The sequence below is a fragment of the Elgaria multicarinata genome, chromosome 8 (genome assembly GCF_023053635.1).
Source record: "Elgaria multicarinata webbii isolate HBS135686 ecotype San Diego chromosome 8, rElgMul1.1.pri, whole genome shotgun sequence".
Taxonomy (NCBI): Eukaryota; Metazoa; Chordata; class Lepidosauria; order Squamata; family Anguidae; genus Elgaria; species Elgaria multicarinata.
In genome coordinates this window covers 46,697,327-46,723,662 of record NC_086178.1, presented here as the reverse complement: position 1 = coordinate 46,723,662, position 26,336 = coordinate 46,697,327, and the positions used below count along the sequence as shown (strand labels likewise).

Below are 26,336 nucleotides of genomic sequence, written 5' to 3'. Positions count from 1 at the left end.
TGCCACTGCCCACACAATTTTGCTTTGCCATCCATCTTCATTCATTAGAGCTGCAATTTAAAGGTAAGATGGTGGCTCTCTCGTTTTCATAGATCTACAGCCAAAATTGATGGAAATGGCCATCTTACTTTGCTGTAATGGAAGGAAGTCACATGGCAAAGTCTTGTGGGCAGTGGTAGTAGTGACTCTGGGTTCTGGGGGGTGAATGAGGAGAGAGGAGGGGGAGGGAGGTGAGTCCAATGGACTCACGGTGAGCCTCGTGCTGGCATTCCCACGTGAATGGGCAGGATTAGCCCACCGCTGCCCTGAATTTGCTTATGGCACACCGAGGTGTTTCATGACTGATCCGCTTTGCCTCAGGCCAACCCAGTACCGCCTTGTATCCAGGCCGAGGTAGGCCAAATCAGCCTGTCTTGCATCGTATTTGTGGGTTCAGCCTAAGGCGCTGCGCACCCCTACTTTCAACACTCTTGAAAGCATTTTCAAGGGCACAATGGGCAGCAGGGTGGAGGACAGGAAGAGGAAGATCAGTGGCATGAGCTGCCTTCCATGGGCTGCCTTCCATGCACACAACCATTGGATACAACCATTCTATGAAATGGAGCCCCATTCTGAATCACTTCAGAAAAAGTTGTGTGTGAAATGAAATTCAATTCAGTGCAACTTCTGATATCAGCTACCCAGGTCAAGAGACCTTTCCAGTATCTGAATTTTGCTGAAGGTTATTTTAAAAGTTTTTTCAGTCTTGTCCTATGGTTTTAAATAAAATTATTTACCATTATTCCAAGTTTTGAACATTATCAATACTTCATTACTTTTACTTGATGCATAGTGCGGTAAGGGAATACTAGAACCATTATACCTTGTGACTTATGGTCATACAATCTTTAATTGTGCTGCCTGTGAATCCTTTGATTACTTTAATTCTGGGCCTTCATTGCTTAGCTAAACTTATTTCTAGTAATTTTAATAACAACTATGCATGTTGTCTATGGTAACCTTGTTGAATTCTTCCCAAAAGAACAACTGTATCATGGGTTGCTAAAAGACACTGGAACGGGAGGGGAATCTTTTAATATATGTAGAATGATTAATTCTGAATAATCACAACCAAATGAACATGTAATAGACAGATGTCAACTCTGTGATTCAACCCTCAATTATATAATTTAACAGTTTATAATGTAATGATGTGATACCCAGTAATAAAGTGAGTAGCGGATGATTAAATTAATGTTGAAAGTGACATCCAATATAAATGTCACTCCTAAGCTCTTAATTTATACTTGCCAGAAACCCTGAATACTTGTAATTTGTAGCACAGCAAGGTATGTGGCAACATCTTCTCATATCTAGTCAATAAACACTGGAAGGTTCACAACTTCAATAGTGGCAGATGGATACATGCCATTAATGTACTGTGTCCACTTTCTCAGCAATTGGTTCTTAGAGTGCTCTGCATGAAGATGAAAGTATCATAATTTCTAATGCTTTCCATAATACATCTAATACAATTTCTGGCAAGGGAAGAAAGAAAGGGCACTGCAGGAAAGAGGACTGGCTTTGATCATGTTAGACAGGATTTGGGTCATACCTATAAGAACATTTAACAGAAACCTTAAGTTCAGTTTTGCAGCAATTCTTTCTTGAAGGCAAACCACAGAGGTATTTACATAAGGTCACAAAAGGTGAAATACAGATATGCCAAGTGGTTTCCAATATCCTTTCTTTCCTTTAATCTGGGCTGTGGAAGCTGGTAGCTCCAATTTTGGTGGCACTGTGAATCCATTCCGGGTTTCAGAATGCTGTGGGAACAGAATGCTGGTCTGAACCAGCATAGCTCTTATGTCATTCACCTTAGCCTTTTTCAGACCTTCAAATTCCATGGAGAATCAACATGTGGAAGAGGAACAGGTTTGAACCAGCAGGCCCACCCGCATGCCCTGATTGGCTGTGTGTGTAAACGACAGCATCCACACGTGTACACCCCGTCCATGTGACCTGGAAGCCTGATTTTCCAGGGTTACCCTTAGAGTATGCATACACACAAGACTCTGAACTCTCCCACAGGTCATGAGCAGGGATAGTGGGTGCAATCCCCCTCCCTACTCCACACACTGGTAGTCCATGAAATATGAAGGTCTGAAATGGGCTGTTATTGAGACTTTAGCCCAGTCTCATTCAGTCTTATTTAACATAAGCAAACAGCAGTGTGGTGGTAGTCTGCCACATGGTTTGAGTGATTTATTATTTATTTATTTGCAATATTTATATACCTTATCCAAAGATTTTGAAGTGGGGAACAAATAGAATAAAAGAGTAAAAATGGAATAAAAACATCTTTAAAAAAATCATTTTAAGAAACAATGTTCAGAGAAAACCACAGTTGGTCATTCAGGGAAAGCTTCTTGGAACAATAATGTTTTCAGGAGGTGCTGAAAACAATACAACAATGGAGCCTGCCTGACCTCCAAAAGCAGGAAGTCCCAAAGACAGCAGGGCCACCACACTGAAGGCTCTTCTCCTGGTGGACTCCAATTGGACCATAGGTCCATGTGGAACCACCAGGAACATGCCCTCAGATGAGCTTACACTACCACTTTGAAAACGGCAAAAACTAAGGTTCACAGAGGTGTAAACAGCATAGCAATCTTCCTCATACAAACAGTGTATTGTGATGGGCAACCTTTTCAGGTAACCATTGTCTCATTTGCATGTGTGAACTCGGCGGTTCTACACTTTTTCCTTGTTCTTTCTCTCAAGATCTCATATTGACTTACACGTGGCTCTCAGATGAACTCCCATGAAGGCAGCTTACACGGCTAGAGCTGCTTAGCTCCATAGGTTGGAGATCCAAGCAGCTCCAACTGCTTGATAAAACACTTATTTGTACAGCCCCAGAAGGTGTGACATAGTATGGCTATTCTTATTTCTTAAAGTTGCATTAGAGTATTCACTGGGGTTTGGTCCATGATGATTATTTGAAATATTAAAGAAGGTCCTCTGTTTTTAAAGCAGCATGTCTATGCATGGGGAATGAAACATAACATAGTTAATTGCCAGAAAATTTAGCTATAGACATGTAGTAAATTATTACATTAGAGTTTCTGATCTTGCCCTTCCAAATTAAGATCATGCCATAAAATTAATGAGAAACCTGAAGAGCTAAATTAAGACCTATCATTTCTAAAAGTAAAAAGCTTTTAAAAATAAACTGAATCTGCTGGATTTGCTTAAATAAGACAGAAGTTAAATTGTCATTTGTTCCTTCTTTATTATTAGATCAAATTTCCAGATCAGAGGTAAGTTACACTTATAGCAGCTGCATGATGATTTTTCTGTTTATTACATAATTGGCACTGATTATTAAAACAAAATGTAGAAGGGAAAAAAATCTTTAGAGATTTGTCTAAATATAGTCTAACCTATATTATGAGGAAGTATATTATTCCACATTCCAGAACTAGACATGGAAAGTAATAAAACGTGATATATGCTATATAAGTTTTAAAAATGCAGTTGAAATGAATATTTCACTGGACAAAGTTCTTTAATATTAGAATTCTTGGAATTTTGTGTGGGGTATTCTATGCCAAGCATGGGAGAATTGCTGGTTCATTAGAAAAAGGAAGAGACTTTTGACATGCCCTCTAGTGCCATGACTCATGCTCCAGTGCTCAGTACCATGGACAGTGACAATGAGAAGCAGATCTCATGTTTCCACACTCAAAAGCAGGAACCATGCAAAAGTATTTTTCAACACTTGCCTCTGCCCAAGGCCATAAATTCAGTCTAGTCAAGCAAAGAGCCCAAATCCTTGACTCCACTAAGACCCCTCCCCCCAAATAATTCTTCTGAATAGTTGTGGACTATATATTTGGGGCAATCTGGAACCATTGTGTAGAACAGAGTGCCTGACCTCCCCAACAACCATGTGGGGAAGTAATGTCTGAAGTTAACCTATACATATTCAATGTGCACAGTCAATAGCCTGAAATATACCCAAGAATGGCCTGCACTATTGCCACCTATGTGTGATGGATCTTATGCCTGTAGGCCAACACTGGTTGTGCCATCTGCATGTCAGTACATCCTTTTTCTTCTTCTTTCTACTGTGAATATCAACAAAACAGAACAGGAAATACATCGTGAAAATGAAAAACACACACCCATACGTTATGTATTTCTCATCATGTCTACCATTCATTAAAAAAGAAAAGAAAAAGGGAGAGTTATATAAAGGTTTCAAGAAAAGCATACCAGATATCCGTGTATTTATCCCCTTGCAAGATGCGTCTATATAACACCCATTCAAAAGTTGATAATGTCAATCCCTGCTCTAGCTTCATATGTTGGGTTGGGTTGACCCAAAGATATTAACAAAACCAGTGCAAAAGGCCAATCTAGAGGCATCCTAGCAGTATTCAAGCATCAGCCACGGAGCAAGGGCTATGGCACTCGTCCAGCTCCAACTGAGGAACACACCCTAATCTAGTTGTGAAGCCTGCTCTGTGTTATAAAGACTGAAAAGAGTTCTGACTAACAGTGAGCTGAAGGTTCCCAAAGAAACCTTTTTGGTTACTTCAAGGAGAGGTAGAGTGACAATCCCTTCAACTTTCAGGGGGAAAGAGAAAATGGTTAATGGGGCGGGTGGGGCTAACATGAAAAGTATGGGCTCAGGCTTACTTCTCCCTTTCTTCTTCATTTTTAAACTTTAGTTTGGATGATGTCTGGCAGCGAGACTATTATAGGCAGCGAGACTATTATATGCACAAAAGTAGAAAGGATGAACATTACCTACAATGAATGAATGGCTGGTGAAGATACTGGAGTTGGCGGGATGGCAAAACTTACGTCAATAATAAGAGAAAAGTCAACATCTAATTTTATAATCGAATGGAAACCTGTTATTGACTTTTTGTGGGAATTAGAAAAAAAATGATTTGTTTATCTGTGGATTCAATGAATAAGAAGAAAACTTTAAGATAATAGAAAAAACCCTGTTTTTATACTGTTTTTGTGTTTTTAAAATTTTGTATACTTTTAATGTTTACTATTTTTAATTCTTGTAAACTGCCCAGAGAGCTTCGGCTGTGGGGCAGTATATAAATGTAATAAAATAAATAAATAAATAAAAAGGGGAACTTTGTTTTTTGTAATTATAGAGTAAGAGAAAATATTGTTACATATCATTGCTGTGGAGAAAATAAGAAGACCATTTTAAGTTTGTATGTGTTGTTGTTGTTGTTGTGATGTTGGGTTGTTTGTTTGTTTTTGAAACAATAAAACATTTAAACAGATGATGTCACAAGCAGTGGCAACACTCCTATTGGGGGCTCTGGTGGCTGACAATCCCCCTCCCCACACACATACCACATCTTTTGGAAGGATGCTTTGCCATAAAATCGTCCTTCTGGGAGCACTGTGGGGATGGTGGAATGGTGGCCCCAACAAGGGGCAAAGAGGAAAGGGGTCACAGCCTGAGTCCATACTTTTCAAGTAAGCCCCCTCCCCATCCTTGAAAAGTTAATGATTTTCTTCTGTTCCCCTGAAACAATAAATAGAAATGCATTCCTTGGCATGGATTTGCAGGTCAGCTCTAGTGCTGATTCTTATTACTTATAATCAGACCTTGCTTTTTCTCTATGCTACTCCTCAGCCCACCACCTCCATGGTCTTTTAATTTGGGTATGGGGGCTGGCAGACAGGGCTGGGTATTAGCAGAGGCAGGGAACAATCAAACCTTGTTGAGGCAATCCCAGCTTGAATTTCGGTTGGGCCTTACTCAAAATAGGTCCCCACTCTTTGAGGGGTCGGGGAGTTATGCACTTCAATCTCTTGTACCATCTCTTCTTTGAATGTGAAGTTACAGTGTGATTGAAGGTGAATTGAAAACAGGATGGGATCCATGCACAGGGCAGCTAAAGTTGCCCTCAACTCCAAACTAATAAAGGAGCATCTTTTCTTACCCCCCTCCCCATTTTAATAAATATATTCAGCTTGATTGTAGATTTGGGTGATGGAGGCAAGGACTGTTTTATTGGATACAGATGCATTCAATAAATTGAGTAAAAATGTGTTATTTTTCCTGCCTGTTTGTGAGCTGTTTCAAACAGCACTGAAAAAAAAGTGACGCAACTTGATAAGTGCCTTAACATGTTGTATGCAGCAGGCATAGACAGATCTAGCTCAATTCGATCTGTGCTGATTTTGCATGTGACCAATATTAAGTTCAGTTTTAATCAGCAGGTGCAGATTTTTAACAAAATCCATGCAAAGGACTATAAAAGAGAATAAAAACAGCGTTTGTTTTTATTTTACGTATTAGAAAAATACTAAATCTGCATAAATTTGCATAAAATTCAGAATTATTTTTTTTTAAAAAAATTGATCCACAAGTCTGTGATTTGGGAAAAGCCGGTCCAGTACGGAATCAAAACTCATCCCTACTTATGGCGAATGTTAAACTGCTATAAAAACAAAGGCATACAACACCTGGCTTTCTAGTCACACAGGATCTACCAGCATTTAGATCCTACTCCCAGTCTTTATCTTCCAGGAGGTCAAGATTTGGGATGGCTGTATATTTCTGCTACACAAGGTGCATTTTCATAGGGCTGGCTCCATGTCTGAGGGCACTCACAGCAAAGTGCTTTTGGGTAGGTCCTCTCCTTTGTCAGCATCCCCCCCATTAGTGGCAGCCACCATTAAAACCACCCACAATGCCACATAGCATGGCTCCAGGGCATTGTGGAAAATATAACTGGTGGCTCTCATAGGGGGACATCATTTAAACTTCCCACATTGTTTCAGAGCAATGTCACATCAGGAGAATTGTGGGAAATTTAAATCACAGCACCCATCTGCCTGGCATATACATTTGTTTAAAAGAGAGGGAGCAGGGCAGGTGTGTAATCTGCAGAACAGAAAAGGATATGACTTCAACCATGAGCCTTCTGGTTGGCTAACACTTCTTGTTAGCCAACAGGACATATTTTATTTCTTGTAGCTACACATTCTTCTTTATCAGGCAGGACTGGAGCTTTTCCTGGGCAACCACTGTGTAGCCCTTGCCTGTACTGGCAAGATAAGAAACTAGTATTGTCCTCCTGTCTGCCCTTACTGTGAATTCCACTTTCATTCTTCCTGGATGGATACCTCTGCTTTGATCACAGGCAGTAAAGTTTTTCTTTTCGACTTTCCTCATTGGATTATGTTTTGGCAAACTGTTCCTGAAAACCCATGGCAATGATCTTCCTGATCTGGCCAGTACTCGAACCAGTTCCACTTCAACCAACTTAGGACCTGGTATTGTCAATAGGATCTGTAGTTTAATCCAAGACTTCCTCTAAGATGCCCAGTTTCTGTAGACATCAAGAAACATGACTGAAGTTTTCTGGAAAGTCTGGGTTGCCCCTGAAGCTGCACTCTTCTATTTTGTAAATAGCTCATGTGTGCAAGTGAAGAGAAAACAGTAGTTACCTGACTGCAAGTGCATGTGGAAGTCAGAAGGAAAAATCTGTATTTTTCTCAGTGACCACTCCCTACAAAATGGGAACTTGTAGATATCGGATAATTGAATGGAAGCTTTGAGCATCTTTTCCCTCTCCTAGATCTTTTTCTCCTCCAGTTATGTTGAATTCATAGAAGAGTAGTCCATTCTGGATTTTGGCCAAGTTAATTTGCTGCTTATTTTAGCTCAGTTAACATTCCGAACCACCAATATGCAAAATTGAGGGTTATGGGATTTGCAAGGGTGGTCCATCACCTTAGCTGGGAGGACATGTGCTGCTCCCCTCTCCCTCCATCTCCCCACACAGTAGCTACCACTATTGTCATCATCCTCTCTCCCCCTCCCCCCATCAGTCATTGCTGCCATTCCCAACCTCCAATGACTACCACTGCATACTCCTTCCCCATCAATGCCTTGCTCTGAAGGGTCCTTCCTCAAAGTGAGGCACTGGCAGAGAGGTAGACCTGGAGACTGCCTGTGCCACAATGGCACAGGCAATCTCTAGGATCACCATATTTAGAATGCCTCTCTCTGAGGAAGGACCCCTCAAGCAAGGCTCTTGGGCCTGCCGGGCTCTCTGGAGAGCCAAAGTGGCTGGTTTGCTGGTGTAGCATTTGCCACCACAGTAAAGTTGGATGGGCTGATGCCTTGCTCTGAGGGCCCTCAGAATTAAGCCTGGATAGGTTGGTGTCTGCTCTGGAGAGCCCCACTCATTGATCTCCTGCTGCAGTATTTGCTGCATCAGGAAGATGGCCAACAGGGCTTTCTGGAGTAGCCACCTGCCCTATGCATCTCTCTGAGGAACCGTAAGAGCGAAGCTCTGGCAGCAGATGCTCTGGAGAACAGCAGACAGAGGGGCTTTCCAGAGCAGCCGCCTACCCACCTTATACTTAACTGCTTCACCATAGTCCTGACTGCAGCAGTGGTGGAGGGGATGGCCTCATGTTAGTGGGGGCATGCTATCTGCCACCCTTCTGGGTTTGCTGCCTGAGGCTGGGGTTTTACTCTGCCGCATGGGATAGCCAGCCCTGGGAATTAACTACACAAATTATTCCAAAATAATAGGGGTTCTTTTCTGTGTTCCTCTTGCCTATGCCTGATCTTACTCCAGAGTAAAACAAATTAGCTGTCAACTCCATACATCAAATTCCTATCTAACAAAATGCTGCTTATTTCACAATGCTTTTAAATAATGCACATTGCTATTTTTTCATTAAGGACTTAAGCTAGGGTCATTTGTAGGTAATGTAATCTAAGGCTGAGGTGGGAGTAGCAGAAATAAATAAAACTGATAAATGCAAACATACAGTAGATGCAGTACTTGAGGATAGCCCTCGCTACAAATGGAGAACTCGGAAACAGGCAGCAACTCTGCGAGTCATCTCAACAACAGGTGCTGATGCTACCAGGAAAATGTAGGAACATCTGCATGTTAATTATTTGGGGACTTGGATGAGATTTTACAGAGCATCTTTACTTGGCAGATGGGATTGACTGTGTGATTTTGGGATTCATGATTATGAGTGGAAGGAGCCAAACTTTCAATTTCTTTCTCTCAGTGTCATCTTCAGGAGAGAACTGATTGGCTATGTGGTATGAAGACTGTAATAGAGATGTACAGATAAGTCTATTTCCGGACTATGCCACTTTCCTATATACTCATTCAAAAGTCCATAAAAATAATTTAAAACAAACAAATAAATTTCTGTGCATATTTCATCTCAAAGCATGCATTTCAGAATTATTTTATTCTGTTTTAAATGTATCTCAGTACATGTTCTCCCCCTCTTTTGTTGTTATTACATTTATATAAAGGATTAGGCATCAACCTGCTAAGTAAGGAATTAGTAAGTCATCTATTGTTAGCGGCAAGATGGTTGATAGCCAAACATTGGAAAGATGGTAAAGGGCTCTATTTTGAAAATTGATATCAAAGAGCATGGCAGATCATTCTGTTAGAAAAATTGACTCAAAAGTTAAGGATAGTGCAGGGACAATCAAATGAAGACAAATTTGAAGGGGGTCTGGAGGAAATTCATTGATTTTGTAAATAAAGCTGAACATGGGAGAATGCCTCCATCTTCATATATAGGGTTATGGAGAACACAGGTTTAACGAAAGGAGGTCCCACCCCTAACAAGGGAGAAAGGAAACACGTTCTGTGAAAGGGTGACCTAGGGTCTGAGAGGTTTAAAAGGGGGAGTAAAGGAACAAAGGGTATTAAGTAAGTTAATGATTAGTTATATTAAATCTGGGTGAGAATTTAAATTGGAATTGAACGTAAATGTATTAATTATTCTTTGACTTATGTAACCAGAACTAAAATAAAATAAAATACTGTAAACATTTCAGTACATGTTCTCAGCTAAGTACTGCACCTCAAAATTTGTAGACATGCATAATGTGAAGGACAACTATGTTTTAGTCTGCACATTTGTCCGGGGAGTTGTTGCAGATTAGGGGAGAATGCATCCGAATTTACAAAGACTTAATTCCTCAAATGACACTATTTATTTATTTATTTTATTACATTTTTATACTGCCCAATAGCCGAAGCTCTCTATGCTGGCATCATTCCAGAAAGGAAGGAAGGAAGGAAGGAAAGAAGGAAGGAAGGAAGGCCTAAAATAAATAAATGTCATCACAGCACTTCTGAGAGGGGAATACTAACTGCAAACAGCATAAAGAACTATAAGAAAAGTATATTTAAAGGGATTTGGGGAAACATTTTAGGGAACCACAAACTCAATATGGGCAAACACTTGATGTAGTACTAATCTTGCCTTTGAATCTCAATTGGCACTTCTTTCTGTTTGGAAGGATTGGTGTAACTGGGGTATCCACCCTCCATTTCGCTTTAAAATGCATCATCCTTTCTTAAGAAAGTATGCAAGGCTCATCTCTCTTTACAATCAGGCTCTTTAAAAAATAGAAACCTGAAGATGAGGCAAGGAATTTCGATAGAAGGAAGCTGATCAATTATTCCTCTGAAGCCTGCTCTTGTAACCTTATTTTCTCCATTAGAGATTACACTGTGAAGCCCGGAAGCTTGTCTGACCTTTCCTTGCACTTACATCATAGTCTCTCCCCCTCCTAAAAAGAATACATGATTTATTACATGCATATAAATGGCATCACACTGCTTCACAGCTTCCAGTCTCTTGGTATAATACAATTACAGTTAGGATAATTCTTCAAGAATGGCTGAGCAACTAAAGCATTATGACCAATTTGATTCTAAACAGTCACAGAAGTGAGAGGGCTGAATATGGTTAACATATGGCTTTACCAGGGTTGTATCCAATGTTAGTCTAACTTAAGTCACATTCATTTCAGCGGGTCTACTCCAAGCAGTGATTTATGAGAAATTCACTTCAGGTAGTTTTTGATCAGGATTTAATTTGTTCACATGTTTCGGACGGAACACGGACTCAGACACAATCTATGGTCAAAGACCATACATTTCCAAGCTTGAAATTTGTTTTGCAGACCAAAACATACATTTGACGACATGTGTATATTTCAAAAATGCATATGAAAAAAATGGGTATTTTTGAAAAATGCACACAAATATACTTTAATCAATGGAAGAAGAATGCGTACATTTCAAAGATGTGCACAATTGATGTGTACATATGGAAAAATAGGCATGAAAATATGGATGAGTTTTCATGTGCAAAGATAAAAACAAAGCTCACAACCTGATATGGACGCAAGTCAGAATGAGCTTTGGGATGGAATTTAGAAAACTTCAATGAGTTTGGTTTTTGCTAATTTGCACATCCCTAACTCTATGTAAGACTCATATTGGGTACAACCCCTGGTGATTGATACAAGCCCACACAAATTGCTATGCTAACATAGGGGGAAGGCGGATATTCACAAAAGCAGGACGACTGCATGTGCAAGTAAACTCACAGGTCTTGATTCTCCTCTACATGTTATTTAATTGATATTGCCTACTGCACCCATGACTGGGTGGCAAAGTCCTAACCTCCTATAAAACCTGTTATATAGGGTGACCGTATGAAAGGGAGGACAGGGCTCCTGAATCTTTAACAGTTGCATGCAGCACCTGGTGAAATTCTCTCTTCATCACAACAGTTAAAGCTGCAGGAGCTATACTAGAGTGACCATATAAAAAAGAGGGCAGGGCTCCTGCAGCTTTAACTGTTGTGATGAAGAGAGAATTTCACCTGGTGCTGCATGCATCCAAATGACACCTGCTGAAACCCCTTTTCATTACAACTGTTAAAGATACAGGAGCCCTGTCTTCCTTTCCATATGGTCACCCTAAACACTGTTACATCAGTCCAATCTCAGGGTTTTGTCTGGACAAAGATTTTGTGCTTTGTTTTCAATCTGCTTAAATCCTGAAATTATAGGATGGGCTAGATGACCAACTTCCTTTCTTCAGTTTAATACTATGGTAGATGCCTTTAAAAATAATAATGGTGGATTCTTTCATTTTAATGGTACTTCTCTTTTTAAATCTGTGGTGCAAGCCTGTGCATGTCTACTCATAAGTAAGCCCCATTAAATTCAACTGGATTTACTCACTGGTAAATTAATCTAGGATTTATTTATTTATTTATGGATTTTTATGCCGCCATTCAGCCAAAAAAGGCTCTCACGGCGGCTTACAAAAGTATTTCTCGACAGCCCCTGCCCACAGGCTTACAATCTAAAAGACATGACACAAAAGGAAAGGGGATTGGGAGGGAGGAGGAGGAGGGGGAAAAGGAAAGCAAATTCAGGCACTACAATCTTAGTTGGAAAGTTCAGCAGTTACAGGTGACAGCAGGAGGGAGGGGGCTCTCAGCTAGAGCTGGAGCCAGGCACGGCGGAGAGGTGCCTGGCTGCTGCTTCCTCCCTCACTGGTGGCCTCTGCAGAGACAGTTGGTAGCAGGAGGGAGGGGGCTCTCAGCTGGAGCTGGACCCAGGCACGGTGCAGAGGTGCCTGGCTGCTGCTTCCTCCCTCACTGGTGGCCTCTGCAGAGACAGTTGGTAGCAGGAGGGAGGGGGCTCTCAGCTGGAGCTGGACCCAGGCACGGTGGAGAGGTGCCTGTCTACTGCTTCCTCCCCCACTGATGGCCTCTGCAGAGACAGTTGGTAGCAGGAAGGAGGGGGCTCTCAGCTGGAGCTGGACCCAGGCACGGTGCAGAGGTGCCTGGCTACTGCTTCCTCCCCCACTGATGGCCTCTGCAGAGACAGTTGGTAGCAGGAAGGAGGGGGCTCTCAGCTGGAGCTGGACCAGGCCCGATGGAGAGGTGCCTGGCTGCTGCTTCCTCCCTCACTGGTGGCCTCTGCAGAGACAGTTGGTAGCAGGAGGGAGGGGGCTCTGAGCTGGAGCTGGACCCAGGCACAATGGAGAGGTTTGCAGCCTTTGCAATACCACTCCTTTTCTAATGTGGCTCATGTTGTTACTCTGACTCAATACGCTGTTCTTATTTATTAAGATTAATTTTCCCTAATGAACACACACACACAAAACATATATAATAGCCCGTCTCAGCAAAAAAATCTTGAAAGTGTTTTCAAGAAAAATGGCATCTGTATATCCAGAGATACAGCCCATGAATAATAAGACGACCTTTTGGGTTATATATTTGCCAGCACATAATAATAAGAGTTGTAGAATTTACATAGAGATTTAGGTTTTTGTTTTAAAATGTTGCATTTGTATTTAATTGAGACAGTATTTTACATGATTTGTATCTTGGGTAAAAACTGCCTTCTTTTTTTTGTTTTTTTAAACTCTGAAGTACATTAGTAATCCTTAGTTTAATTATATCTGAAGTTGTTATATTTTCTCAAGAAACAAATGGAACATCTGTAGTTCTCAGGTACATAAAATTCCATTGATTGCACTAGAAGGCATAGGCATTAAATACATTTCAGACCAGCTGTTAAATTAGGGATCTATAGAGGTTTTAGATATATTGCTTCCATAGACAAGTACTATGCATGTATGCCTGCACAGTTATCTTTCTCTGATTTAATGATATATCTGCCTGGTACTACATATGTTATGAGATATGCCTCTTCATTCACAATTTCCCATACAATTGGGTCACTCTTTGTGGAATATTGAATGTCTCCATCTGTCTGGGAGTTAAGCAAAATACAGGCAGTGCAGCTGGGTTCAGAGAAGTGTGGTTTAGGTAAGTGTGGTTACGACTGAGCAAATACAGACCAGACAGGCAGAAACAGACAGATGTGGCTCAACTAGGGATGTCACGGAAGTCTGGGTGTGTGTAGAGTCTAGTGGACTCCTCCCCCACCCTTGGCCTCCCAGACCCTGTTCACTGAGCTGCAGCCGCTTACCGGCCCTTGCCACGCATCCCTCAGTATGCCGCCATTTTGCATAAAAATGGCAGCTTGGGGATTTCCAGGAATCTAATATTGCATAAATGGCATTTGTAAAGGGTCCATTTACATATTATTATTATTATTATTATTATTATTATTATTATTATTAATAATAATAATAATAATAATAATAATATTTATTTATAAATTTATTTCTTACCTGCCTCTCCCTCTGGATCGAGGCAAGGAACGTTAAATACAAAAATACCATAAAATATATAAAACTGATTTAAAAACATATAAAACTGATACAGTATTAAAATACAGGTGTGAATGGTCTATTTACTCATACAACATTGTGTAAATGGACCCATTATGCCTGCCATTTGCATAACATTAGATTTCTAGAAATTCCCGAGTTGCTATATTTACACAAAATGGCAGCTTATTAAAGGAATGGGTGGTTCCGTGGGGCTTGTCAGGGGCTTGTCAGGCTGTCAAGCTGCTCGGCAAGTGCCCAGCAAAACTGGATGGATGAACATGTCCATCCCTAAGCACAACGACATTTAAAGCTTCAAAAAGACACTAGACTTTGGACAAGTGCCATATGAGACCCAAACACAAGATGTGGTCCACCTGCCAGCATTCATAATGCTTGAATTACCGAAGTGGCGGGACTATAGGGAGGCATGATTTGTCTAAAACTGGGCAGAGGCAAGCAGTAGGACTTGTGGATTTCATTAAGGATACCCACCTCTCTCAGTGTGGTGTAGTGGCTAAAGTGTCAGACTGGGAGTCAGGAGATCCAGGTTCTAGTCCCCACTCAGCAATGGAAACCAACTGGGTGAGTTTGGGGCAGTCATAGACTCTCAGCCCAACCCACCTCACAGGGTTGTTGTTGTCGTGAGGATAAAAAGGAGAGGAGAAGGATTATGTATGCTGTCTTGGGTTCCTTGGGGAAAAAAAGGTAGGATATAAATGTAAATAATAATAATAATAATAATAATAATAATAATAATAATAATAATTCAAGCACTGTGTCCCTGCTTCCTTTTCCTGGAACTGCTGGAAGGCTAGAGCCAACAGGGAGGCTCAACTAGGGTTAGATGGGACCACATTACAAAGTGAGGCAGGGAACAGTGCTGCAATCCTGTGCATACTAAAGTCTATGTAAACACACCTATGATTGTGTCCAGTATCTTGGCACTGTGGCAATAAGATGAATTCAATGGTTATTGTACTTTAAAGCAGGGAATATAGGATTGCTCAGAAAAACCCTCCCAAGTTCAGAGACATTGCTCCAACCTTGAAAGGGGGAATCTGAGATCCGGACCCTTTCCTACCCCCTTTCAGCCCTCAGAGAAAGAACCACACCAGCTGTCCTCCAAGATCAGAAAAGTGATCAAGGAGAAATAGGAAGGGGGTGTTCCATTGGGTCTGGAGGGGAGGAGACCAGAGAGGCCAGGAATAACGTATCATGCGCTTCCTCCAGCTTCCTTTTGTCCTTCTCAAAAGCGCCTTCACTAGATGGACTGAAAAGCCTGTCTAGCCAAAGATGGAAGACAGGGAGGTGAAGGCCACCTCCAGCGCTCCTCCTGCTCTGCCAGCTTCATCCTGGCAGGGCAAGGAATCTCGGAAGCTTCTGAGTTCAGAGGCTTCCAATCAGTGAGGGTGCAATTGATAGGATTGTGCCGTCCGTCCGATAAGGGCCCCAATAAGGCTTCTCACATAGGTATGCTATAGCTGACCTGACAGGGTCTGCAACTAGCAAGAGACATTTGCCTCTGACTTTGTTGAAAACACACCTATCTTTACAGAACACGTTTGTTAGAACGAAAACAAATATTTGCAAGTATTCAACATCTTGCCACATTCCGAATGTGAACTTTTCACATTTGAAGTTGCATTTTGGATGTAGAAATTGTGGCTCAGACCTGTTGGCTTGATTATTTTGATGTTGGCAAGCATCAAATTTAACAGATTAAATACTGTAGTAGCTATTAACTATGACATGCTATTACATGTCACTTTTCCAATACAGTCCTGTGCTAAATACAGCTACATGCCAAATACCACATACTGAAACAAGACATTCAGTGAATAGGTGGCAAATTGAGAATACTCAGCATCGAAATTTGCTGTGGATAAATTTTGAGAGCAAATTCATTGCAGCTCTATTTTATGTACATCTTTAGACTGTCCCAGTGAGCCAGGTGATGGTCTTCCCTTACCTCCTTCCATGTCAAATAAAAATACAGCTATATAAAAACACTTCATCTTTATAGTTTTTATGATACATGATATGTACAGATTTATAGTGTCATTATTCATTTTGCATTACATTTTTCTAAATATATCATCTTCTTGCGTACAAATCAAAGAAGTCCATTCCTGGAGCAGAAACAATCCCTCCGGCTAAAACCTAGTGGAACTTTCCTGGAAGGAAACACAGAGACACAGACTCCCCATTTCATAATAATTAACATAGTTGATCTCTGGAGCAGATTTGGGGAGCATAGAGAGATGCAGTGAAGAAGGAGAATCACCAAAAACTCCCTCCCTGTTCCACTGTCTGAAGCCTCTGCTGGATCAAAGAGTCCCCTGACAATGGAGGAACACAATTGGATACAACCCTGTGGCTTTAAACAACCTAGCATCAATTCTGTAAAAGCAAGGGGAGGCTTATTTTACTAAAATGATAACATGACAAATGTCAGACAGATCGCCCATATAGCACTTAGTGGGCCTATTCAGAAGACACCTTAAACCCTGCTGGTTAAGGCTTTTGGTTAAGTAGCAGGGTTGAAGGTGTCTTGTGCGATTGTTTTGCTAAACCCTGCTCACTCACTAACCACAGTCAGCCCATCTGTAGCAGGTTTAGCAGCTGGCTCTAACCATGGCTTAAAGTATTGTGTGCAACAGCACAGCTTGTGGTTAGTGCTAACCCCAGAGAACCACAGTTTCGCTAACCACAGAGCCTGACATGTCGTCTGAACAAGCCCAGTATTCTAAAGCAGGAAAGGGAAGACGTAGGCTGCATGTGGGCCACACTGCCCCTGGTGAAGCCCCACTGCACCCCAGAATTATTAACTTTTAACAAACAAAATGGTGGTCCATAATGACCACAGAGTGCTAAAAGGGTCAAATTTAGCTTGTTTGCAAGTCTGCTTGTTTGTTTAGCTAAATTAACCCTTTTACCAGTACTGAACCCTACTGAGCAGTTTGCGATCAAATTTCAGTGGCAACACACATTCTTTTATTTTATTTTTAAAAAAAAACATGCTCCTCCTTCTCCCCACACCCACCCTAGTGTGGCCTGCACTGGCCCCCAGAACTTCCTCAATTGCTACCTTTGTTCTAAAGAATAAAATAATGCTTGTAAGTTTCACTCTCCATTCTTGCTACCAGTAGATGTGTATGCAATTAATGGTCTATTATTATTATTATTATTATTATTATTATTATTATTATTATTATTGCATCAGTTTCGTCATGGAGTGTTCAAGGACCAGTAGTTTGATCTGCACAAAGTCTAACAGGACAACTACTTAGAACTTTCCTTTACACATGGAGTTTTCTCTGGTACAAACCTCAGTGAAATGAGGCCCAGGCTGGCCTGCTAAGGAGTGTAAAGGGCAGAAACATTTGAAGACCTTCAAAGGAAACCCAATGTGGTTTTCCAGTAACCAAACTATCTTTGGAGGCAAGGCTGACAGTGAAGGTAGCTTTGTTATTTACTCTAAATGCAAAAGGTCCGATTCACAAGATACACAGCTTGACTTGATTTCTCCAGTACTGTTTTTACACTATTCATAGGGAACAAAATACAATAAAATTAAGACACCCAAATGTAACTTTGTCCCTGAAGAGACTGGGGCCACAGCTAGACCTAGGATTTATCCTGGGATCATCCAGGGTTTGCCCCTGCCTGAGCACTGGATCCTCTGTGTGTCACCTAGATGAACAGGTTTGACCCCTGGACGATCCAGGGATAAACCTTAGGTCTAGCAATGGCCTGGGTTGTTAAAATCCAGTTTGAAGCAGCACATGATAATAAACAGAAGCAAAGTGGTTCTAGGACTGATGGGATTGAGCCTGTAGCCTACAGGATGTATTAGGAGAGAGACTGCCTATGGATCTAATTAAAATGCATCCAGGAACAAAATAAAGTGAGGAATCTATTCTGCCTAATTGGTAAGAGGGAAGCTTGCTCGGCTAAACTGCTGATGTAATTGGATATGCCACGTACTGGGTTAGCTGGACAGAGTGATCAATCAGACATTATTCCCTGCCGTGGTAGCGGAAAGGGGTGGGCCATGTGGGACGTTTAAACAAAGCAAAATCATGACTGTACACTTCCTCAAATGTTCTGATGTCATGAAACAAAGGGGACTATTTAGAGCAGGACAAAATGTGCTTCTTGCCGGGATCTGTGTGAATATGACTTCTGTATCTTATTCTTCGCATTGCTCTCATTTGGGTCAAGAAGCGAGGTTTGTTTTAGTGGGGCTCAATTCAGTAATTGTGAGTCTCCCGAAGAAGAGGAAATGCAAGCGATAAACGTCACCACAAGCACTTGGTGGAAAGTTCCCCTTCCTTCCTTGGTTTTATGCCATTCTGCCTAGCCTCAGTTCTCTCTCTCGTGTTCTCTCTCTCTCTCTCTCTCTCTCTTTCTCCTTAGTAGCAAACTGTTTGCTGGTAGTGGTAGTCCTATTTATTGTCTGTGCACTAATCTCATTTGAATATTCCTATGCACATGTTCCTTTTTAATGTTTCCTTTTCTAATAAAATGCCATGATTTCTTCTAAAGCTTTGGTCTGTAAGTCTTTCTGTTAACTCTCCTTGGAGAGGAGCAGCTAAATTCTTGTAATTCAGGACACATATTAACTAGTGCTGGGCTGGAAATTTCAACCATTCCATTTTCAGCCTTTCATGGGGGTGGGGGTGGGGAAACAAAAGCTTGGACGAAAGATGCAGGGAGATGTGAGAATTTTGGAGAATTTTGTCTTTGGGAAGGGGGACAGGGTTTGCACATACCTTTTTAAATGTAGTCTGTTGTTGAGGGTTCATCTTTCTTTCTTTTTCTTTTTTAAAACACCCCTGGTATTTTCAGGAGTTCTTCCTGAGTGCTTATTGGAGAGGGAGAGGTCACATGGTCTCCAATACTCATTCACTAAGAACGGCTGGGTTCCTCCAAACACAGAGGGAAGGGTTTATTTGTTTTTTTAAAAAACTAAAAATATAGGAAGAAGCCCCTCACTGGCTACACTTAAAAAGGGTATGTGGAAACCCTGGCCCTCTTCCCAAGGAGAAAATTCTCTGAATTCCCCCCCCCAACAAAAGAGGCAGAAAAAAATGCCTCTTTTGCAGGGAGAAAGTTCCCAAAAACAGGAGACAGGCTTCAGCCCAGCACTAATATTAACAGTTACTAGAGCAATCCTGTAAGGAAAGTCAGTATTATTCCTCAGCTATGTCTCAGATGGAGGAACTCAGGCTTAGACAGAATGACAGGGTATGATTTGAACTGGGGTCTTCCTGGTCTATAGTTCAGTCTTTTAGCTACTATGCTACATCAGTGCCATATTCCAGCTTTCAGTACATCAGGACGACATACATACAGTACTGTGCTTCAGAAATTATTATCCTGAAAATAATTGCATAGGGTGTATAAAGAATATTGCTGTAAATTATGATTCAAAACAAACTTTATACATGTCTACTCAGAAGTAAGCCCAATTACATTTAATGGGACTTGCTCCCAATTAAGTGTGTATAGCATTGCACTTTTAATCATCTTCTGAGTGTCAGCTTTTATTTATAAATTAATCTAATCCTGAGATAAAGAACCAAGAAACTGTTACATATGTTTAATGTTTTGCTTTGATGCTTTGATCTCTGAAGAAATCTTACTAAAATTATGATCAAAGTAATTAATATTACTTAACAACAAATCATCTTAAGGCAATAATAAGCATTCTGTTTAATCCATGCAGTCTATTACATTATATAAATCTCCATCTGTCGGGGGCAAAATTTCACTGAAGGATTATTTTCTCCTAAAGGTCAACAGAATGTCACAGGAAGCCCCTTTCTTACAAGGAGACAACAAGTATGATGACCGCTATATATCGCGTTTGATGCAATGCAAGGGTGGACAGAAAATAGATCTCCAGATGTTTTAGATATCGGAGCTCAGCATTCCTGACCACTGGCCATGCTTGGGTGCTTCAGGGAGTTGAAATCCAAAGCATCTGGGGTTCTACCTTCTGCCCACCCATGGTGCAATGTGATTTGTGGAACTGTATCTTTTAGATGCAGTTCTTCTTATTATGTTCTAGTGCTGAAGGCCAAAGTCCAAAAGATCCATCAAATGACTTGGGCCAATGGAATGTTTAGCTTTCCTGGTTTTATGGTACCTCCCCCCCCCCCAATGCCATAGTACAAACTACTTTTGAAACTCTACTCTTTTCCACCCACCCCACCCCAAAAAAGCTTCCTTGGGTGTAGAAAATTAGTCATGTTGTTACCCAGCATTGTGAAGAAGACCTAGATGATCCTGTCCCAGACTTGGAAGAAAAAGTAGCTCATTTGAGCCTTGGGAAATGTGATTCCTTTCCACACTATTCAGCACAATCAATATTTCAGCCAGTAGCAGTTGTCAAAAGATACCTAGTCTCTAATGGTGAATGATTACAGGAAGGAGATGCTAGTCTGTCATTACAAACTCCGCAGATGCCATTATCAACATTTTCTCAAAGTGGACATGAAAATATGCTTACATTAAATGAAAATCAATTGCTTCTGGCTAATTTGGATTGACACCATCTATGTAACTTGCAAAAACAGTGTACTGAAGCCATAACATTATGGAACCATAAGGTATTCAGCACTGAGGAGCAGACGTTCTGTGTAAATTGTCATGGACACAACCCACAGAACTCAAGTGAATCACTGAAGCAGGCACATATTCATCCTCTTTTCCAGCCTACCTACTGGCAGATCACCTTTTCTTCCAAGTTTGAAAATGAAAAATAACCTTCTGCAAAACTTTACAGGCTACTTTCTAGAGCACCACAGGTTCCAGTAGGGCCCTTGCCTTAGATAGGATCTACACTACTGCTTTATAACAGTACCGACGTGCACTGGCAACTGTTGGGGTCCATGACACATGCCATATACTTTTTTTCAAAATGCTTTCATAGTGATAATATCCTGCTTCATGTAGATCTGGCCTTAGTTTGTGCAAGCTATTTCAAACCCTTAGGGCACTGAGTCATCATGAACACAGTGTGGTTCTACAGAAACCTCTCAGGATGGAAGGGGATGAGAAGTGGAGAAGGGCTGGTCCACTGGCCCTGTTAAAAGAATTAATTTCTCCCCTCTTCCACCTACCTCCTTCAAGAAATAATTTTTTGAAGAGGGCTGTATGGGAAAATAAAACCAGAAGACCTTTGTTTATGAAGAGCATACATTGGTATACAGCCATTGCTCGTCTATGCCTGAATTACTATGAGAGAGTCTGGATTCTTTAAAAGAGCTTTACAATATATCTTTGCATTTTCTGTTAGTTGTCTGTGCCATGATATTAATTAGGGAGCAAAGGATGGCCACCAGAATTATCTGTGTTGGCTGACAGCCACCAGTTCAGGCTTGTCTTATGACCTTGAAGGAATAAGTAAGAACACGGGAGTTGACTAGCACACAAACTGTACTGAAGGTCGCTGGCCTGGCCAGCAAGCATGTAGTCCAGGCAGCCGTAAAGTATATAAATCCTCGGAAACGTGCTCATGGGGAGTTTCAACGCAGCCCTGGACCGAGGAGGTGCTGCATGCTGGCCTTTTGACTGGGGTCTCTCCATTTTGTTCTCCTGGAACGACCATCAACATAACGGGGAAGTAAGATATCTTTATTCAGCATTGTGTGTTTCCTTGTATCTTTTCCCCTGGTATGGAATAAAATCCACCTGTGTGCTCATTGCTTCTGAATCCTAAAAGAACCTTTGCCTCTTGGCAAAACAGGGACAGAGAGTGGAGAGCTTCATGGGTGCCGTTATACGCCCCTGCGGGGACCCCTGCTTTACGCAGTGCTAAGAATAACAGCTATCTATGACTCTTGAAATCCCCCCTATTGTGAGAACTTACCTGATTAAAATGTTGCAGTTTATCAATTAGGTTACTGATGTGTGGGTCCAATCCTTTGACTTTCAATTCTGGGTTATTAATTTGTGCCTTTAGTCCATTGGTAACCACTCTGCTTGTATAACTGCAATAGAAAAGGACAGGAAAGTGGGAAATCCCCATTAGAGAAAAGGTTCTTAACTTCTGAAAGTGAACACTTCAGCACGTGATTTTGGGAGATCCAGGACTAATCTCCTGGTGGATTTGTGTGCATGAAATTCAGACTTGAGTGGCTGTGAGGAAGCAACTGTTGGATGTCTTGCTCAAGGGCCATCAAAAACCTAGGCCAGCACTGCTCTGAACAATCAGGAATAGCATACTTTGTGTGCAGTACTGGGCTGTAACCAAACTTAGCATATGTAACTGAAACAATTGCATATTCTTTGGGCCTGTTCAGAAAACATCTTAAACCCTGCTGGTTAAGGCTTTTGGATAAGCAGCAGGGTTTAAGGTGTCTTGAGTGATGCATTTTGTTAACACCTGCTCACTGACTAACCACAGTTGGACCGTCTGCAGCATGGTTAGGGTTAGAACCACAGAGCCTGAAGTGTCATCTGAACAGCCTCATTCAGTGTTTACCTCTGCCTCTGTTGTTTTCTATGGCCTAACTAACAATCTAAAATTCACACAAAGGCCCTGTTCATAAGATACCTTAAACCACGGCTTTAACCACAGTGAATAAGGCTTTGTGAACCGCCCAGAGAGCTTCGGCTATTGAGTGGTATAAAAATGTAATAAATAAATAAATAATTTTTTGTCTTATCCACCATGGTTAAAGCTGTGGTTTAAGGTATCCTTTGAACAGGGCCTTTGTGGTTTTTAGATTGTTCGTTACCTAGGGCAGGGGCCTATCCTTTTGGACTCTTCAAAGCACCAGTCCTTAAAAGTTGGACTAGGCAGAAGTGTCCTTTATCATGTCTTCCATTTGTTCTCAGCATTTAATGGCTTAGGACAGCTATCACAGCATCATATTCATAAATCCAAATTCCACAGGCCTATTTTTGGGTAGGGGAAAATGCAACCAAATAAGAGGCAATGTCCTTAAGCACCCATCCAAGAGGATTCACTAATTTTCCAAATCAATGAGCTTGTGAGGGATTTTCAATAACTGAAAATCTCACTCTAATTTAATTATGCATCTTTCACTAGATCAGCACCACCTTTTGCATTCAAGATGCCATATTGAATGTCTTCATATAAATTACTTGGGCTTTGATGAGTCAGTCTGGGGGGGGGGGAACCCCAAGACATTTTTCTTTGTTTTGTACAGATCAAAATGTATCTCCCCCTTCCTATAAACGAACAAATAAGAGTATTCAACAATTTTCAATGGTATATATATATATATATATATATATATATAAAAGACAGCTGGTTATTGCTAAAAAATATACTACATTATTAGAGTACTCAGGGGAAAATGTATCTGTCAGACACTTTTACTTTGGAAAGTCTAGTTACATTTTACTAATATTAAAAAGAAGAGCTACTCTCTAAACAGAAGGCATGAGACTACTATCAAAGCAAACTTTATTCCTAATGGAGGGAGGGTTGAGTCATTCATTCAGTTTCCATTTTACCAAATTTGCACCTCTAAATGTACACATAGCAAGGTTGTAAAAACCAGCCTGGGCCCATAAGGGCAGTGGATTCCCTTGCGTCTGGCCCTCACAGTCCCAGGTAGACCCACCTCTGGCACTAGGATGTACCCATGCCCAATTGCTCTCAAGCCTTCAAGCGTGGTCAGGTGTGGCTCTGCCCTGACTTTTGGGTCACAACCACCCTTTCTCTCTTTGCCCCTGCTGCATTAATGACAGCCACCATTAACACAGTGGGGGGATACACAATTTCCCCAAGGCTGGGGAAATTGCATATTTTCTCCCTCCTCTCTAATGCCGTTAGAGTAGAGGGAGAAAAATGCATCATGTTCCCAGCATTGGGGAAACTGCATGTTTCTTCCCCACCGCTGATTAACAGAGCAGATAAGGCCCCCATTAGTGTGTGAGTGTGTGTGTGTGAGGAACACATGGTTTATTTAAGGCTGGGGAAATCACAGATTTTCCGTCTCCACTCTAACAGTGTGGTTTAGTGGCTAGAGTGCAATTTTGTCCAAGTTGTGTTATTTATGACCACAAATTTGTGAAATTAACAATTTCCGAAAATATTCCCATCTGCAATTTTGTGCAAAATTGCGGCTCATGGATAAAAAAAATCATGAGCTCTCACAGGCTGCCTGCGGACCAAGTAGCAAGAAGAGCTCAAACAGGATGCGGGTGAGTTCACCTGTTCCTATGCATTCGAAATGTGCATATGAATGTGTACTTCTGAAAAATGTGCACAGACACGCTTTAATCACTGGGAGAAAATGCATACATTTAAAAATGCACACAATTAATGCATAAATTTGGGTAAATGTCCATAAGAAAACAACAACACAACTTTGCATGAGAAAAACACACACCAACTCTTGCAATCAGATATGGACCCGAGTCAGAATGAGCTTTGAGGTGGAATTAGGTCAGATATGGTCCAGGTATTTGATGGTGTCCACTAGGAATTTTGTCCTTGCCAAACTAAATCCTTCATATTTATTTATTTATTTTCTCCATCAAGGAATAGCTGGAGCATCTTGTCATGTTTCTTCTTTCTGGATACTGCAATTATCCACAATGATATGGATGCCTGGAATGCCCCCAAGGCACCCATCATTCCTCTGTTAAATGACCTCACCGGCTAATTTGATGCCAAAGGGCAGCTTGTTGATTTGGCCCATGGGTAGTTGAAAGAACGTAATTCTACAGACTTTTTATCTAGGCCTACTTGCCAGTAGCCATCTTTCTTATCCAAGATGTTTAATAACTTTTTAGCAGTGAGGTTCCTCTGCACATCCTCCAAAGTGACTGAGCAGTATTGTTGTTGTCTGCCTGCCTTGTTGAGATCCCTGAGTCTAGACACAATCTGAATGATCCATTACTTTTTAGTATGATCACCGTACTATTTATTTATTATTTATTGCATTTACATCCCACCTTTTTTCCTCCAAGGAACCCAAGGCAGTGTACATAATCCTCCTCCTCACCATTTTTATCCTCACAACAACAACCCTGTGAGGTAGTTTGGGCTGAGAGTCTGTGACTGGTCCAAAGTCACCCAGTGGGTTTCTATGGCCGAGTAGGAACTAGAACCCAGATCTCTCAACTCCCAGTCCAACACTCTAGCCACTAAACCACACTGGCTCTACACCACACTACTATTGTTGGTTTAGTCACACTTGTGATTACTACCTTTGCCTTTAGATCATGCAGGGATGACTTCAGGGGGTGGGGGTCAAAGACAACACATGGCATCCATAGTATAGTGGTACTATGATGATGACTTCTCCTTCCTTTTGCTGAACCTACCACTAATCAGCAGTTCAGCAAGCAGGAAAAGAAAGAAAAAGATGCTTCCTGGCCCCACCCAATCTTCCATCTACACAGGCCTTTCCCTTTGCACTCTGTGTCTCCACTTCCACCCTTTATCCTTGCTCATTTTCTTTCCCATCACCATTTCCTCTCCCTTCCTTGTCCCTAGCCTTCTGTCTCTCCCCTTCCTAGCCCCTAGCCTTACTCTTATTCTCTCCTTCAGCTTGTGTTCTCTCCATTCTCAGCCTTGCTATTTCTCTTTCCCACCACCGTGCTGTTTCCCTCCTAGCCTCTAGCCTCACTCTTTCTCCCTCTTCTACCCCTTTGCCTTGTCATTTACACCTCCCTCCCAGCCTGAAGCCCTGCTATTCCACCTTCCTCTTTTGACTAGCAGCCATTATGTGACTAGTTACATCCTCCACGGGAGCCATTTTGCGATGGTGCCGACAGCAGTTTCTCAAATCCCCAAATGTGACCATGGGTCCGTAAAGGTTGGTGACCTCTGTTCTACAATGTGCTGGAGAATCACGTTAGTGCTGTCCCCAGCACCTAGTTTAAAAGCAACTGGGAGGGCAGCTACAATGACTGACATACCAGGCACCTGGCTTCTCACGCACATGTTTATTGTTCCCATAAAGCAGGCATTTGTATCTTTGGTGAGATGAGAAGGTTTAAGTTGTGCCCTGCATATTTTAGCAAAATTATTCCTCCCTGGACACTTGTTGCAGGTTCAATTGCCTTTTGCCGCTACTAGGCTCTCTGCCACAGAAATTTCCCCAGGTGCTTTCTTCTTCCTTGAGAGGTTCTGTAGCTCTCTTGTGCAGAATGACAACGCTTTTGGTTTCTGTAGTCATTGCTGCTGCCTGAGGCTTGCTGAAGGCCTTTGCTTGCACTACAGTCAAGTCAGGGTTTTCCAAAAGTGTCTCTTTG

General features: G+C 41.5%; 1 protein-coding gene across 2 annotated transcripts in view; it reads right to left on the bottom strand.

The window, feature by feature from the left end:
* Positions 1-26,336, bottom strand: part of LOC134402647 (glypican-5-like) — a 505,390-nt gene that overhangs the window by 175,121 nt on the left and 303,933 nt on the right. For both annotated transcript variants that reach the window (XM_063132253.1, XM_063132254.1), the window contains one exon: positions 21,967-22,087. In XM_063132253.1, the coding sequence (XP_062988323.1) occupies positions 21,967-22,087 (121 nt within the window). The remainder of the gene's footprint in view (positions 1-21,966; positions 22,088-26,336) is intronic.